The sequence below is a fragment of the Pogona vitticeps genome, chromosome 1 (assembly GCF_051106095.1).
Source record: "Pogona vitticeps strain Pit_001003342236 chromosome 1, PviZW2.1, whole genome shotgun sequence".
In the NCBI taxonomy this organism is placed as follows: domain Eukaryota; kingdom Metazoa; phylum Chordata; class Lepidosauria; order Squamata; family Agamidae; genus Pogona; species Pogona vitticeps.
Window position 1 is genome coordinate 277,564,840 of NC_135783.1, and position 17,889 is coordinate 277,582,728.

At 41.6% G+C, this 17,889-nt stretch overlaps 1 protein-coding gene across 4 annotated transcripts in view; it reads right to left on the reverse strand.

Moving 5' to 3' along the window:
* NELL1 (neural EGFL like 1) overlaps nucleotides 1–17,889 on the reverse strand; it is a 670,736-nt gene that overhangs the window by 282,182 nt on the left and 370,665 nt on the right. For all 4 annotated transcript variants that reach the window (XM_072985884.2, XM_072985883.2, XM_072985886.2 and 1 more), the window contains exon 13: nucleotides 17,261–17,386. In XM_072985884.2, the coding sequence (XP_072841985.1) occupies nucleotides 17,261–17,386 (126 nt within the window). The remainder of the gene's footprint in view (nucleotides 1–17,260; nucleotides 17,387–17,889) is intronic.

Below are 17,889 nucleotides of genomic sequence, written 5' to 3' on the forward strand. Positions count from 1 at the left end.
GAATGTAGTATCAGATGGTGTCTACAATGTTTTACAATAGCATGGTTCAAAGAGGAAGTGGTTGTGCCACATGGGAAGAATTTTTTTAAAAAAGCTGTACTCATGTTCAATGGCCCAGGGCTCACAAAAATCTGAAGCTGACTTGACTATAGGTGACATGCTGTGGCCTCTGGCCAGATGGGTGGTGAATGAATGAATGAATGAATGAATGAATGAATGAATGAATAAATAAATAAATAAATAAATAAATAAATAAATAAATAAATAAATAAATAAATAAATAAATGCATGCATACATACATACATACATACATACATACATACATACATACATACATACATACATACATACATACAGGTAAAAGTAAAGGTTCCCCTTGACAATTTTTTTTCCAGTCGTGTTCGACTCTAGGGGGTGGTGCTCATCCCCATTTCCAAGCCATAGAGCCAGCGTTTTGTCCAAAGACAATCTTCCGTGGTCACATGGCCAGTGCGACCTAGACATGGAACACTGTTACCTTCCCACCGAAGTGGTTCCTATTGATCTACTCGCATTTACATGCTTTCGAACCGCTAGGTTGGCGGGAGCTGGGACAAGCGAAGGAAGCTCACTCCGTCGCGTGGATCCGATCTTATGACTGCTTGGTCTTTTGACCCTGCAGCACAGGGTTCTGCGGTTTAGCCTGCAGCGCCACCACATACATGCATACATACTTTCCACCACTGTTTTTTTCAAAGAACAGAAGCAGATCCATCAGAGCCACCATACCCATCGAATACAGTCATAAACTTTATATGATTTTTGAAGTCCATGTGGAGAGCTGGCTGCTGATTACACATTCTTTCCAGCACGGAGAATGTTGGCCACCACCAGGCTGTTCCTTTTTGGAGCAATTTCTGGTGTGACAAGCTTAATATAAACTTGCTGTTCCTTTAGTTACCAATGTGCTTCTGAAGATGACTGAAATGACAGCTCTTTTTCTTTGCTTTTCTACAAGCCTGTGGATTGGGCATATGTGACCTTTTCATGCAGGAAAAGATTTGACCCATAGGTTAATACAGTGTGCTTACATTTTATTTACTTACTTAGAAAGGTTTTTAGGTCAGCCTTCAAGCAAAAATAAAATAAAATAAAATAAAAAGGGGGGAAGCCCTATCAAGACTATATATGAAATTCAAAGCCATACTGCTAAACAAAGGCATAACAAAAGAGCAGTATAATATTTCTTCAATGGAGCACAAAATACTTCATTAAACATGTCATGCACTACAAGCCAAATAAGCATGCCTTCATCTGTCACCAGAAAAAAAAAATCACTCAAATCCTCCTGTTCCTTGGTGAAGGAACCACAACCAATAAGGCTTTTACTCTGGCCAACAGGTGTTTAATAGTAATGAAAAAGCATCTGGGAAACTCACTGGAATGGGTCATCTTAATGAAAAAAAGATCAAAGCTGAGATCTTTATATCCTTCACCATTTATTTCCATCATCTGTTTGTGTAGAGGATGACTCTGTTTCACCCTGTTAGACACTTCAATCAGTTCAAGTTGCTGTCCTCAAGATAAAGCCTTATGACTAATCTGCCCCTGCTGATGTATACCTTAAGGCCATATTACTTTACACCTGTAGCAAACAGGAATGTCTCTATCCCCGCCCACCCCCATTTTATTCTAGAGTATTAAGGGAGCATGGGAGCTAAGGTGTTCTAGACTACTGGAAGCCTTAGCAGGAGAGATGGTTTAGGGGATTTTACGCCTTTCTTTTTCACTATGGGCCTAATAATGGTTGAGGTGCACTGCATACAAATTATATTGCATGACACTGGTTCTGTAAAAGGTATGGCAAGTACAGGGCTCAATGAGCCCCTCATGTGTGTTAAAACTTCCCTGCTCTCTCATGTGAGGATCTGTTCCTGATCAGCAGACTCTGGACTCGCTCAACCAGACAAAGATGTTATTGCTTTCTGTGTCCTTAATAAATATAACAACTGCTTTGACCTGCAGATGTTCTCCATATCCTCATGGAGCCAGATACTGATCCTGAAGTTTTCATTCTTCAGTCATAGCTCTGGTACCTAGTTTTCCTTGAAAATTGTGTCAGGAGATTTCTCCTATTTAGCAATTGCTGGCTGAAATCCTCCTCACTAGCACAGTCCATTGCACTACAGTAGGTCCACTGAAAACGTGGGGAGATGGTGAGTCAACTCCCCTATAGTTCCATTGATTCAAATGAGCCTACCTGAGTTTTGACTTACCGTATTTGCCAGCATACTAGATGACTGGGCATATAAGACGACCCCCCAACATTTCCACTCAAAATATAGAGTGAACGACTCTGCTGCGGCACCGGCGGTGGCTGCCCTGGGCTCGGCCCAGGCCCGCCCTGGAAGTTCATGGCCAGCGACGAGGAGGGCAAGGAGGAGGGGAAGCGGCCGGGTGGGCAGCAGCAGTGGAGGAGTATGAGGGGAGGTGGCTCTCTGGTGGCGGGCGGGAGAGTGGCCAGCTGGCTCAGCAGCGGGGAGGAGGGGAAGCGGTCAGCCGGGTGGCGGCACCGAAGGAGGAGGAGGACGAGTGGAAGCGGCTCTCTGGTGGTGGGCAGGCGAGCAGCTGGCTCAGCGGCGCAGGGCAGCAGGCAGCCCGGTGGCGGGCTCTGGCCACTCAGGCATGGCCGTCTCTGCTTCCCTTCCTCCATCCTGACCGACTGCCTGCCCGCCCGCTGCCTTCCTCCCCAGCTGGAGCGGCCCCACGACACTCACTCAATGGCAGTGGCTCCTTCCTGGCCCAACTAAAGTGCACCCAGCGTATAAGATGACCCCCCTCACTTGGAGGCATGTTTTTGGGCCAAAAAAGTCATCTTATACGCCGACAAATATGGTAGTTTACAGTAAGATTCAACTAGAATTTTTGTTCTCCATCTTGAAGAATTGCCTAATTGTGTAATAAATCCTTTTTTATATTTATGCACGTATTTTGTGTTGCAAGCCACCTAGAGTGGTCGCAATGACCAGATAGACGGGATATAAATAAATAAATAAATAAATAAATAAATAAATAAATAAATAAATAAATAAATAAATAAATAAATAAATAAATAAATAAATAAATAAATAAATAAATAAATATGCCCATTTGATTCAAAAGAATGTATGGAGGAGATGACACACTGAATCCTGAGTGATGCAGTGGGCGTACGGTAGTGCAACGCACTAGACCAAGCAACAGGATTTCATTCTAAACTCAACAGAAAACCACTCCTCATTTTTTACATGTAAGAAGCTGCAGTTGCTGGTTGAGAATAATAGTCATGGGATTAAGATAAAGTCAACGTGTCTTTCTTTCCCTTGCCTCGTCGTTGGTGGCACATCAATATGTGGTGTGATCAATGAGGAGTAAGACAGCTACTGGAAGACAGGCAAGGGTGTGGAAAGAAGATTTTTCCCCAAGTCTCTGCATACCTTCTTTGCACCAAGAAGCTTCTTGTCTCATTATTTGTAAGAGTTAAAGATATCACAGGAAGCTCCACTAGTTCAGATGAGACAGCAACATCTTTACCGTGAAAAACATCCTCTGCCTGCTGTTTTCTCTCTGCCACCTGCTTCTAGACATTCATTGGCTCCTTTCAGACCTAATCTTATCTGCCCAATCTGAAGCTAGTTATGGCAGTGTAACTCATAAAGCTCATTCACACCCATTAACTGGTAGCAAAATTCACTTTGAGCCACCACTGCATAGATAGCTGCTGCCTTCTTTTGTTTCTGTAAGTCATCTGGTGATGCAGGAAGTAAAACTTGAAGGAAAATAAGAACAATGAAAGATAAAGCTAAAAACAACTGGAACTACAGTTCTCATGCATCACAAAACAGGTGAACATTTAAAAAAATCCAAGCACCAGGCAGGTGGCAGAAGGCCCTAAACACCAATAAACCAACATAAACTGGGAACATGCCAGAGCTGTCAGCTCATATGCTATCTCTGTTGAGTTTGTCTCGGAGGGAACTATTAGGGCTGGGGTGACTGTCCATCAATACAGCAGTAACCAATTGCTCCTTCCCTGCCTGTAATTTTGAAGACAGGCATGCCTCTCTGCTAAAGAGTCTTTTCCTCTCTCTTTTGGTTATTGGCAGTTAGTTAATGCAGTTACAGTGGTGCCTCGACTTATGACCATAATCCGTTCCAGAAGATGGACGTAACTCGAAATGGTTGTAAATCGAAGCACCATTTCCCATAGGAATGCACTGAAATGCAATTAATCCATTCCGGCCAAAGGAAAAAAATCACCAAAAACATCTTAACTGCAAAACTCATTGGAAATGCGATTAATCCCTTCCAGCCAAAGGGGGGGAAGCAATCAAGCATGCAAGACCCATTGGAAATGCACAGGAAACAAACAGAGCAGGCCGTAAATGCAAAGAAAACAAAGGAAAAAACAAGGGAAGCATGCAGGACCCATCAAAAATGGGGAAAAACACCCCAAAAAGCAATCAAACCCCCCAAGTCCCATTGGAAATGGGGAGAATGCAAAAAACAAACAAATCCCCCAAGACCCATCAGAAATGGGGGAAAAAACCTCAAAAGCAACCAACCCCCCCAAGACCCAACAGAAATGGGGGGGGGGGAACCAACCAACCAACCAATTCCCCAAGATCTATCGGAAATGGGAAAAAAAAACACTCCATAAAGCAACAAAAAAAAAAACCCAAGACACATCGGAAATGGGGGAAAAAACCCAAAAAACAAGCAACCCCCCAAGACCCATCACAGCACAGAAACATAACCCTCCCAGCTCAAAACTACACTGCAAAAACACCCAGAACAGTTTTTAAAAGCAGAAAATAGCACTTTACCTTACCAGGCAGCCCGAAGCCTCCCTGCAAATACACACACACTCTCTTTCAGAAGCAGAAGGAGGCAGTCGCAAACCTCTGACAATGATGCACACTCTCTAAGTGCTGGGACGAGAGCTACAAAGAAGCAGCCTCGTCGTCACCTACAGTTAGAAATTTTAATTTCACACCTTTTTTCCCTGCCTTTTTCTGTTCATAAGTGGAAGCTCTGGTCGCAAGTAGAAACAAAATTTTGTGGCCGTAGCTGGTCGTAACCTGAAATGGTCATAAGTAGGGACGTTCGTAAGTCAAAGCACCACTGTAGTTTATACAGCCAGTGTGCTGTTATAATGTAGTCTGCAGAAAGCAGGCTGTGATTCTGATGAGGCCTGTTGCTGTCACCAGTAATTTTTGTACAGTATATTGTTTTGATTTATTCAACTGTGGGTAAATGAAACTTGTTGTTCTTTCTCTTACCAATGTCTCAGAGTGAGTAACTAAGACTGTAAGTGCCAGTTGATGAGAACAAAGGAATTGTCTATTCTAGGGAGACTTGAAGCTGGTTGTGCTCTGTAAGTCCCTGCACTTCTGCTGCTCAGCTACAGGTTTTTAACCAAAATTCCAAAGTCTCCAACAGGAACCTTGTTGTAGGACAAAGTATTTATTTATTTATTTATTTAATTTATTTATTTAATTTATATCCCGCCTATCTAGTCAGCTCAGGACCACTCTAGGCGGCTAACAATACACAGGTGATAAAAATAAATATATATAAACAGCATAAATAAAACCTTACACAGATCGGAAAGTAATTAAGAAAGAAAGAAAGGGACATCAGGGATTGTCTGGTGGGAAGGCCTGCCGAAACATCCATGTAAACCCTTCCCCACCAGCACAGAAACTGCAAAGAGCAGAAGCAGCAGATGACCAATCAATATACATGACAGAATAAATCTGGGAAGATCTGAGAAAAGAACATATCCAACTAAATACAGTGGAACCTTGACTTACAAATGTCCCTACCTACGAACATTTCGACCTACAAATGGTTCTGTTCGCAAAAAATTGCATCAACTTGCGAATAGAGCCTTGACTTGCAAAAAAAAAAAGGCAGGGGAAAAGGCGGGGAAATTCAAATTTCCCCTGCCTTTTTTTCGTTCCATTCAAACCGTTGGTGGCGAAGAGGCTAATCTTTTGCCCCAACGGTTAGGAAAAGGGACCCCCGGGAGGTCTCTGATGGTGGTGGGGGCCCCTGGGAGGTCTCCCAGGGCTGGTGGGGGACCCTCAGGAGGTCTCCAATGGCAGCAGGGAAGCCCTGTGAGGTCTCCAAGGGCTTCCCCGCCGCCATCAGAGACCTCCTGGGGTCCCATAGCTTATTATAATATGAAAAGACTGAACCACACACTTCTTAAAATAGATAGAATCCCAGAAAGGTCTTACTTTAGTGTAGTAAGTTGCAACTAAAGTAAGCACATTTGAATCAATGGTGCTCACGGAGCAGCTGACTCAACAAATCCCCACTGATTCAATAAGCTATGGGACCTCCTGGGGTCCCCCGCCACCGCGATCGGAGCCTTTGGAGGTCTCCAGCGGCCTCCTGGGCTTCCGATTGTGGTAGCGGAGGACCCCCAGGAGGTTTCCAATGGTGGCAGGGAAGCCCTGTGAGGTCTCCCAGGGCTTCCCCACTGCCATCAGAGACCTCCTGGTGATCCCTCGCCACCACGATCGGTGCCTTCGGAGGTCTCCAGAGACCTCCTGGGGTTCGATCGCGGCGGCAGGGGGAACAATTTTAAATTTCCCACCCTTTTACTCTGGTATGCCCAGTCTACCCCCCCAAGGAAAGCCTGGTAGACCAGGCCTACCAGGGGAGGGGCCCAGTCTACCCCCCAGGAAAGCCTGAAGGCACCAATCGCACTGGCAGGGGACCCCCAGGAGGTCTCAGATGGCAGCAGAGAAGCCCTGGGAGACCTCCTGGGGATCCACCACCACCACGATCGGAGGCAGTGGTCACCCAGCGCCGGGAGGCTTGAGCTGGCTGGGCACTTGGCCACTCGCCCCCGGGCACGGTGGAGGCAGTGGAGCTCTGGCAGTCTTGAGCTGACTGGGTTCATTCCGCTGCTCACCTCCCGGCTTGTCTCCTGCTCACTCCTCGCTGCCCTCCACCATTTGAATTTGCCGCCATCGGCCCACGGAGGGTGGCACGGAGCAAGTGCAAGGCGAGCTGGGAGGTGAGTGGCCAAAGAAACCCGGCCAGGCTCAAGCCTCCCAGCAGTGGCGGTCACAGCAGCAGTGGAAGCCCAGGAGGCTTCGGACAGATAAGGTGCTCCTTTTTCCTTTTCCTTTTTCAACTTACGAACATTTCGACTTACGAACACCAATACAGATTAAGTTCATAAGTCGAGGTAGCACTCTATTAGGGTACACGTTAAATACCTACTAAACTATGTCCAGAGCAGGTCCTATACCTTGCTTTCTGAAGGGAGGGAAAAAAACTTGACTTCAAAGTCCCCCTAACTCACATTTGCAATTTGCATGTGTGCTATGGTTTTCTGGAGAGAAAATATGGTAATACTTCTGCATATAAAAGGCACGACTACCAAGGGCTATTGTGATACCAAACCCTGCTGATGAGAAAGCTTCAGACACAGACAATGCAGTCCAACTAAGCATCAAGTAAAAATCACTGTAAAAAATAACTTTCACAAGTATTTGTTTGTTTTTCACAAGTATTTGTTTGTTTGAAAGTACAGCAGCTACTTTCACCTGTGTCAAATATCATGCAAATTTAAGTTCAGCAGTAGGGAGACAACTGTAGAATACAAACTCTCTCTTACCAGTGGACTCCAGTATAGTTCTGCATCAATCTAAGGATGCTTAGAAGTTATGTTCTTGGATCAATACTAAAGTGATCAATACCCAGGAATCAGTAAGAGTTCAAAAAATCTTTAGCACTGTCAATACACATTTCATGAAATATTCAGCACACACAGAGAGGCATTTAATTATAGGAACAGGCTGCCAAGTTTACAAGACCTGGGCAGGGCTGCTAATAATAGTACTTTCTGAAGATCACTAATTCATAGGATCATCATGAACTGGAAGCAACTTGACAGCATGTAACAATGACACCACACTACCATCTATAAAAAGGTTTTTAAAAAGAGACTACCACACAGAAGCCTTTACTACCTCTATATATACTATGACCAGAATTCTACTAACATTTCTCTGTGGGTGGAGCGCTATACAATTGCTTCAGTCACCCCTTGCATGCAAAAACAAACAAAACAGGTTATTGACCTATATGATACTTCCACAAGAGCAATCAACCAAAAACCCTTCAAAGACAAAGGCATTCGCTGAATTCAACAGGCATCCTATTAAACCTAACAAACTGGACACCTTCCCTCTCTTGTTGGAAAAGACCACCTATATAACAGTATCTGAGCCTCCTGGCACAGTGGTTAAACTGCAGTTTTTATATTTATTTATTTTATTTCTTCATTTTATATCCTGCTCCCATTAATGCTAAGGCACTACTGTACTAAGTTACAACAAATATAATACAAAAAGAAAATAAAGATAAAACCACTAAAAACAACCACAGTTAACCTTTAAAAACAGGTGGCATTGACCAATCCTGTAAACCAGAGCAGATGGAAGAAAGTGGAGGAAGGGGAAGGTTGATCAGAAAGGGTCAGTGTGGAAAGCCTCCCTGAAAAGCAATGTCTTTAATTGCCTTCTATCTGTCCACAGGGAAAGGACTAGGCAGAGCTCCTCCAGAAGATGGTTTCATAGCATTGGAGCTACTGTGAAGAAGGCTCTTATAGAAGACTTATGGAGTAGCCATCTTGAAGAGCTTCAACTGGATGGCATTAAGGAAAGATGCTCCAACAAGTAGAATTGCAGCCAAGACTGCTCACATCCTGAGTTTGATCCCAACCAGCTCAAGGTGACTCAAGGCTAACTCAGCCTTCTATCCTTCCCAGATTGGTAAAGTGAGTGCCCAGTTCACTGGGAAGAGGGCAATGTGTAGCCTGTATAATTAAATTTGTAAACAGAGATGGGGATTAAGCTGAAAACAAACCAGGAAATTTGTGATCAGTTTGGGTTCATCCAAATGGGAGAATCCGAACTTTCCTGAAGCAATGAATTTTGGGGCGATGCAATAAATTTCCTGGCCCGTTGCCCCACACTGCCCCCTTCCCACTGCCTCCGTCACATCCCTATCTTGTCTTCATCGTCCTCCACCACCACCCATCTCCCATTGCTACTTCCATCACCACACATCACCATTGCCTTGCTCACCCTGTGTGCCAATGGCCTGTCAGGCTTGATCAATGGACCACAGGGCAAGTTAGGCTGCCATAAGGGATGCTGCCGCCACTGTCTTTGCAAACAATGGCCCAGTTTCCCTTCTGGCAAACTGTGTGCCTATGGCCTGCCAATCAGCAGATCAGCAGGCCATAGGCATACAGGCTGCCAGAAGGGAAGCCAGGCCACTGTTTGCAAAGACAGTGGTGGCGGTTTTCCTTAGTTCACCCTCTGTGCCTATGGCCTGCCAACCAGCTGATCAACTGGCCATTGGCATATAGGGCATAATAGGCAGTAGGAGTGACGGTGGCAGTGGAGGTGGATGAAGGCAAGGGAGGGATGTGATGGGGCAATGAGAAGGGGTCGGGGGCAGGGTGTGGAGATGGGGGACTCAGGTTTTTTTAAAAAAGCCATGGACTATCAAAAAAAAAAAAAGCTCAGATGACTCAATGAACAAATTCGTAGCTCATCAGTTAACTGCAGAGAAATTTGTGGTTCATTGTTCATCAAGTTGATGAACTATAAACCAAGGCAAACTGCCATTTTGGCAATTCATCCCTATCTCTGATTGTAAACCATCTAGAGAGTGCTTTAAGCACTACAGAGTACAGTAGTATATAAAGCAGCACAATTGTACTCAATGAAAGCTGTTACTAGCTGACTAAAGTCAACCCATATTGATAAAAACTAATTATCTACAAGGCATTGCACCTAGCAATGGAGAGAAGCAGCAACTAACAATGAAAGACTCAAAGCATATGCATCAATTTCACATTCACTCTTCAGCTACCACTACGACCTTCACCACTTCCACATTAATATCAAGAAAAAGTTTTTTTCAGAAAACTCTGACAACTTTGAAGGAGCATCAAAGAATACCACAATTATGATATGAAAAGAATGAATCACACACTTCTTAAAATAGATAGAATCCCAGAAAGGTCTTACTTTAGTGTAGTAAGTTGCAACTAAAGTAAGCACATTTGAATCAATGGCGCTCACAGAGCAGCTGACTCAACAAATCCCCACTGTTTCAATAAGCTATGGGATTTCATAGATTGTGCTGTATTGTTTTATAATTTTATTCTTTTCTCAGTTGATTTTATATTGATTTTGTTTTAAATAAAGAAGTGTGAAGAGCAGAAAATGATATATTGAAGGTGTAAATGAGAAAGAAACAAACAGTAAAAAGATATATTTAACTATTGATTTTCTTAATGAGAACAAACGTGAAAAATAAAGAAAACCATTTAAACAATAAGAAAGATAATTGAATTAAGAATCTGAGAATATCATTATAACCATAGAAATATTACAGAATTTCAAAGAAAAGACAGATCTAGAAAAGAAACAAAAAAAATCAAAGAATGAATTCATAAAGAAAATAGTTAAGACAGGGATCTCAAACTCAATTTACCCAGGGGCCGCTGGGTGAGGCTGGGTCGCATCAGATTTTCCGCCAAGTGAAGCAAGAGTCCGATGAAGCCGCCCAGGAGTTTCCTTAGCCCGGCTGGGGCTCCGAGGAGGAAGAGGAGGGGCATGCAAGCCCTCATCGCTGGCCACAACCCCCTCCGGCTCCTTCTTCACTACCAGCACCAGCAGCTGCAGCAGGACGAAGAAGCGGAGAAGGGAGGGAGCGCCAGCAACAGCCTAGCCGTGGGGGGAGGGCACAACATAAATTTTTTAAAAACCCTCCCAGAATCGCCTTGCCAAAGGAGAAAAGCCCCCATCTGTATCCGCGAAATTAAACAGAATGGGGTGCCCCCCCACAGGTGCTTGCAGGCACGCACAAACACACACACACACAATATGCCTGGTGTCCTAAAATTCCACTTGAGCCATAGAAGCTCATCATCATACAACACATTCCTGTGTCTAATCTACCATTTTGTTGAACGAAACACCCAGTAAAATGACACAATATGAATAATAATCTACTATAGACACAATATCTAATAATTGACTTTTTGGAAGCAACATATAATTTGTACATCAAGATATCACTTCCGTAAACATTAAGGAAATAAGTATCAGAAATCCACAATTGTTTGAAACTGTGCTCATTTTATATTACAGTTACCAAGATACAGGATTCCCAATTGTGTATCACGGCACCAGATTCTAATTCATCTGATATGAACACAGAATTAAAAGGAAATAACCACAGACAATGAAAAGACCTACTGGTTCTTCATTTATGAGTGGACAAATGGTAATGAAATCCCTGAGCATATCTGGAGGACAAATATTCATAAACAAAACAGAACTGAATTGAACAAACAGACAAACACACACAAATGCATACACACATATTCAGAGGCCCCTGTTTCCAAAGGCTGTTTTTATTGTGTAAATTCCCTGTCTTGTCCATGTAATGTTAGGGAGCTGTCTTGTCAAGGCTGAAGGGATTATTTCGGATTCAGTAACAATGAATGCTCCAATGGATCCACAATGAGCTACACATAGTATGTGTCTGGATGCTGAGTTACTCTGAGCCTCAGGTGACATGAAATTATTTCATTGCGATCTTTTAAAAGGAGGGGGCATTTAAGCAATTGTGGCTCTCTCCCAACCCCAAGCCAGGAAATATTTAAATATTTTAAACTAACATAATCACTTACTGTGTGATGAGCACATCAGATAGGCATAAACGGAGAATGTATTTCCTGCAATTCACAAGAGCATTAATGGCTTTTATACCCACCATTGTATCTGTACTGCAAAATGCAGCTACATAAAGCTTTCAGATGTCTTTGCTGCCCCAATGAGACCTTTGGAAAAATCACTGTTTATTTTTTCACAGACCATTTATTAAAATTGCACCAGGTCAGCCTATACTTGTTCGACTCTCCACATGAAACTCATTCTTTTATAGATATGGGGATCTGGAGATTTCTTTATTGCTTACCAAAGACAATCTAGCCAATTAATGTAACAGATGCAGTGGGGAAATGAAGGTTAGAAGCAGTCCACTGTAGCACAAAAGCACACAGAAATGCACTTGAATGATAGGATGGGAAATTAATCTCAAAAGACAGATGAGGTTCTCCAAAAATTGTCAGTAATTTAAAAAAAAGATCTAAAGGAGAAAATGTAGTATAGACAGATAATCCTATGTAGTAGAAAGAGAAGGAAGAATACAAATTATATCTTGCACTGATGCCTCAGTTATAGGCTACTATAGCAAGGAAATAGGAGAAAAACGTTTAGGAACAGAGGGAAGTAATACATAGGAGTTCTTCACAACGGACAGAAGGGGTTAAGTATCTGAGAGATCTTTGTTGTGACATTTGCTGTACAAGTTCTCCACAAAGGCTCTGAAGGCAAAAGTGAACACCATGTGATCTAGCCTTGTGCTCATACATTCCTACTTCTCCTCACATTCTATACTTCAATTTAAATTATTTCTTCTTTCACCCAGTTCAGAGTTTGCCATTACACTAAAATCAGCAAACAACAGTTTGGACTTGCTCTTCAAATCAGGATTTCAATTGACTTTCAAAACTAGTTCACAGTCCTGGTTTGGAGATAAAACAAGGAAAAGTTTGACAAGTCAAAGAAACTGACAGATTGCATGGAAGAGAAAATAATTATCTGAAATGGTCAGTTCAAGAGGCGAAAGATGCATCTAAACATAAGGCCCTTTTGGTACAAACAAAGCACAGTTTAGCATTAGCTGTGTGAACCCATCCATTGCCTTGTAGGAAGAAGAGGAGCTTTAGAAAATTATGAATGGCTAGAAAATTATGAACCACTATCCTAGACCTGAGTCAGAATAAAATAAGTAGCAGAAGTCAAAATAAAATAACTAACAAAAGTTTGTATGCCCATGTCTTGTGGCATAAGTTTTCTGAAAGCATCAGGAATTTCAGAAGGTAGAGAAAAATAATCTAAACTGATGTGTGCGAATCAAGTAGAAGATGGAAGGTTCAAGGTTCAATCTTTGGCATCTCCAAGAAACACTGAAAAAAACCCACAATGTAAAACCCTGGAGACCTACCAGCAGTTACTTTAGGCAGTATAAACTTAATAAATCATTTTCTTTGATATACAATGCAGATAACTCTGAAGTTAGTATATATTATGATAAAGACAGAGAAAATTCACATATGGTGATATCAACATCCAAAAAGCTATATAATATTTAATATAGCTAGCAATCCAGCTTTAAATCTAGCTGTGAACCTTAGTCTTTCCCATCTGGCCAGTACACACATAGAAATGTGACCACCAAAAACTTCAAACTCCAACTATTTCTAGAATCTTCACTCTATTTGTGTGTGTGTGTGTGTGTGTGTGTGTGTGTGTGTGTGTGTGTGTGTGTGTGTGTGTGTGTGTGTGTGTGTGTGTGTGTGTGTGTGTGTGTGTTTGGCACAATTTCCACTCGGCATATTGTTTGCATACTGACAATTTTAAAAAGAGAGGCTACTTTGTAAAATCCTAACTCAATTTCAGAAGAACATTATTTCTCAAGAACCTTCACTGTTTTACACAAAAAATAATAAACTTCACATTTCTGACTGTTTTCTTAAGTTGTCTATTCAGGTACTGGTAAGAATATTTCTTCATTAAATTTTAGGAAAAACAAACATATATCATCAACTTCCTTATTCTTCAAACAAACTACCTACAGATATTAGCTGAAAACATTCATGCTCCCCTGAGACTTTCTCGTTCTGCTATCTGCTGCAAGTTATTTAAAAACACTGACTTTGATGTCTAAAGCTATTCATGTTGTTGCATGTTGCTAAATTCTTCTTTAATAATTCAAGAAAGATTAAATCCAAGCAAGTAAAAAGGACAACAGTTTTGCTAATGAGTAATGACCATTCAGGAGATGGCAAGAATAAACATTTACATCCTGGGAGTCAGTGAACTAAAATGGACGGGAATGTGCGAATTCAATTCAGACAATTATCATGTCTACTGTTGTGGACAAGAATCGTGTAGAAGAAATGGAGTGGCCCTCATAGTCAACAAAAGAGTGGGAACAGCTGTATTGGGATACAATCTCAAAAATGATGGAATGATGTCAATACATATCCAAGGCAGACCTTTCAACATCAGTCATCCATGTTTACGCAACAACCACCAATGCTGAAGAGGCTGAAATTGACCAATTCTATGAAGACTTACAACACCTTCTAGAACTGTCACCAAAGAAAAATGCTCTTCTCATTATAGGGAACTGGAATGCTAAAGTAGGAAGTCAAGAGATAAAAGGAACAACAGATAAGTTTGGCCTTGGAGTTCAAAACGAAGCAGGGCAAAGGCTAATAGAGTTTTGTGAAGAGAACAAGCACTCTTTGTCATCACAAACACTCTTTTCCAACAACATAAGAAGGTGACTCTATCACCAGATGGAAAATACTGAAATCAGATTGATTATGTTCTCTGCAGCCAAAGACGGAGAAGCTCTATAACAGTCAGCAAAAACAAGACCTGGAGCTGATTGTGGCTCTGATCATCAGCTTCTTATAGCAAACTTCAAGCTTAAACTGAAGAGAGTAGGAAAAACCACTGGGCTAGTCAGGTACAATCTAAACCAAATCCCGAACAGCCCAGATAGTGTGCTTGCTGACCTTGAGCCAGACATCCTGGAAAATGAAGTCAAGTAGGTCTTAGAAAGTACGGCTAACAACAAGGCCAGTGGAGGTGATGCCATACCAGTTGAACTAATTAAAACCTTAAAAGATGACGCTGTTAAGATGCTACACTCAATATGCCAGCAAGTTTGGAAAACTCAGCAGTTGCCAGAGGATTGGAGAAGATCAGTCTACATCCCAATCCCAAAGAAGGGCAGTGCCAAAGAATGCTCCAACTACCATACAATTGCACTCATTTCCCACGCTAACAAGGTTATGCTCAAAATCTACAAGGTAGGCTTCAGCAGTATGTGGACCGAGAACTCCCAGAAGTACAAGCTGGATTTCGAAGGGGCAGAGGAACTAGAGACCAAATTGCTAACATTTGCTGTATTATGGAGAAAGCCAAATAGTTCCAGAAAAACATCTACTTCTGCTTCATTGACTACGCAAAAGCCTTTGACTGTGTGGACCACAGCAAACTGTGGCAAGTTCTTAAAGAAATGGGAGTGCCTGACCACCTTATCTATCTCCTGAAAAATCTATATGTGGGACAGGAAGCAACAGTTAGAACTGGATATGGAACAACTGATTGGTTCAAAATTGGGAAAGGAGTACGACAAGACTGTGTATTGGCTCCTTGCTTATTTAACTTATATGCAGGATACATCATGTGAAAGGCTGTACTGGATAAATCCCAAGCCAGAATTTAGATTGCCAGAAGAAATATCAACAACCTCAGATATGCAGATGATACCATTCTGATGGCAGAAAGTGAGGAGGAATTAAAGAACCTTTTAATGAGGGTGAAAGAGGAGAGTGCAAAAAATGGTCTGAAGCTCAACATCAAAATATCTAAGATCATGGCCACTGGTCCCATTACTTCCTGGTAAATAGAAGGGGAAGATATGGAGGCAGTGACCAATTTTACTTTCTTGGGCTCCATGATCGCTGCAGTTGGTGACAGCAGCCACGAAATTAAAAGATACCTGCTTCTTGGGAGGAAAGCCATGAGAAACATAGGACAGATCCTGAAGCTGAGGCTCCAATACTCTGGCCATCTCATGAGAAGAGAAGGCTCCCTGGAAAAGACGCTGATGTTGGGAAAGTGTGAAGGCAAGAGGAGAAGGGGACAACAGAGGATGAGATAATTGGACAGTATCATCAAAGCTAACAACATGAATTTGACCCAACTCTGGGAGGCAGTGGAAGACAGGAGGGCCTGGCATGCTCTGGTCCATGGGATCACGAAGATTCAGACACGACTTAACAACTAAACAACAACAATGACCATTCAAACACTTAATGTTGATTTTACTCTACATGCAGACAGAGTGTTCTTTTGAGAAATACTCCCCAAGGACTTCTGTGCCGTGCCCCCATATCAGCTCAATCCAATCCTGCACAAGACTTAGTGTCATACAAGAGGTATTTCTAGTCTTGCTTTTTCAGGGCAAACTGAAGCACAAAAACAGACAGTGTGCTCATTCTAAGCACTTTCTTCCCTTACTCTATCCCATTTTGTCAGATGGCTGGTGCTATACAGTATGTGGTGAAAGATGGTGATGATAAGCTTTTCAGCACGAAGACTCTGTGAGAACAACTAGGCACCGACTCCCTGAATTCTCATTAAATAAAAGAATTATGCTTGCATTTTGTGTATGTATGAGAAATAGAAACATGCAAGAAGTTTCACTCTCTAGAACAGTCTTTTCCTCACAAAAAGTGGACTGTATTTTTCACTTTTTGATAGATACCGCAAATGCATTTCACACTGTCTAGAGGTTTTAATTCAAGGAAACTAAAGTCTCATATTTTAGAAGAACATATAACAGTTATGACAAATAAATATCATAAACATCTATTCAAGATAAATACATCTTAAAGGCCACTTCCACAAATATTCTGAAGGACATCATTTGTGATAATTAAAAGATCTATCAAGCATCAACAGTGCAGTGTCCATTCGTCAAAAAAAAAAACCTTGCAAACAAAATATCTAAAATGTAATAATATGAACCAGAGCTCAAAATATGCTGGATAAATAGTTTAAGGATACGACACTAAACTATTTTATCATTAATGTACAAGTTATCTATGTAATTCGCAATATTTCCATCTCACTGGGTTAATCATGGTATAATTCTGTAATAAATATCCTTCACTAATGCTAAATATATTTGCAATAATCCGACAATTTAAGCACTTTAAAAATATTTTGTTAAAAAATCCTTTTTCCGCTTTCAGTGATTATGTATTTTTCCTCACTGAATAACCTTGCCTCATATACAGAATCACAGAATAATGGAGTTGCAAGGGGCCTGTAAGGCCTTTGAGTCCAACCCCCTGCTCAGTGCAGGAATCCAAATCAAAGTATGACAGATGGTGTCTCTTGAATGCTTCCAGCATCAAAGCACTCACCACTTTCCACGGTAATTGGTTCCATCAACTATAATATGAAGAATAATTGCTCTTCCAACTGATCATCTTTGGGTGATAAGAAAGTATCATGTTGTGATATCATATTAAGAGCTTACCTGTACATGAGAAATCATCAATGCGAATATACCCTGGGACACAGTCACAACGATATGATCCAGGCAGGTTAACACATACTGTGTTGGCATGACAATAATGCATCTTTGCAGCACATTCATCAATATCTGAAAGGAGAAAAACATCCCATGAGATTACAATCAGATGCTTAGCTGTATGTCTTCAGACACATAATAATGTGAAAGGGAAAGTACCACAAACACCCAATAAATATCCACATTTTGGTGTGAAACGTTAAGACCATTTTGTCCTAACATGTAACATTTCTTGAACTTGCTTTTCAGAAAGCTATGTAAGAAACAAGCTCTTGCTCTCTAGTAACACCTGTCTACATATGTTGGGTGAACAAGTGTAAATGGGGTACTAAAACAACTTTAACTTGATGGCAATATTAGTAATAAAGGAAATGGTGTCCAACAAAACCCAACCAGTTTCTGACTAAGTTTCCCGCTACTTGAGTTTCCTCATTACCTTGTTTTGGTACACATGCCAAATCTATTTTGTCCCAAATCCCAACTAACATGCCCCATGGTCTGCACCAGTCTCCTTTAACCAAATAGATATTGTTTACCATTACAGGCATTTATCAGATAATACAGAATCCAAGAGT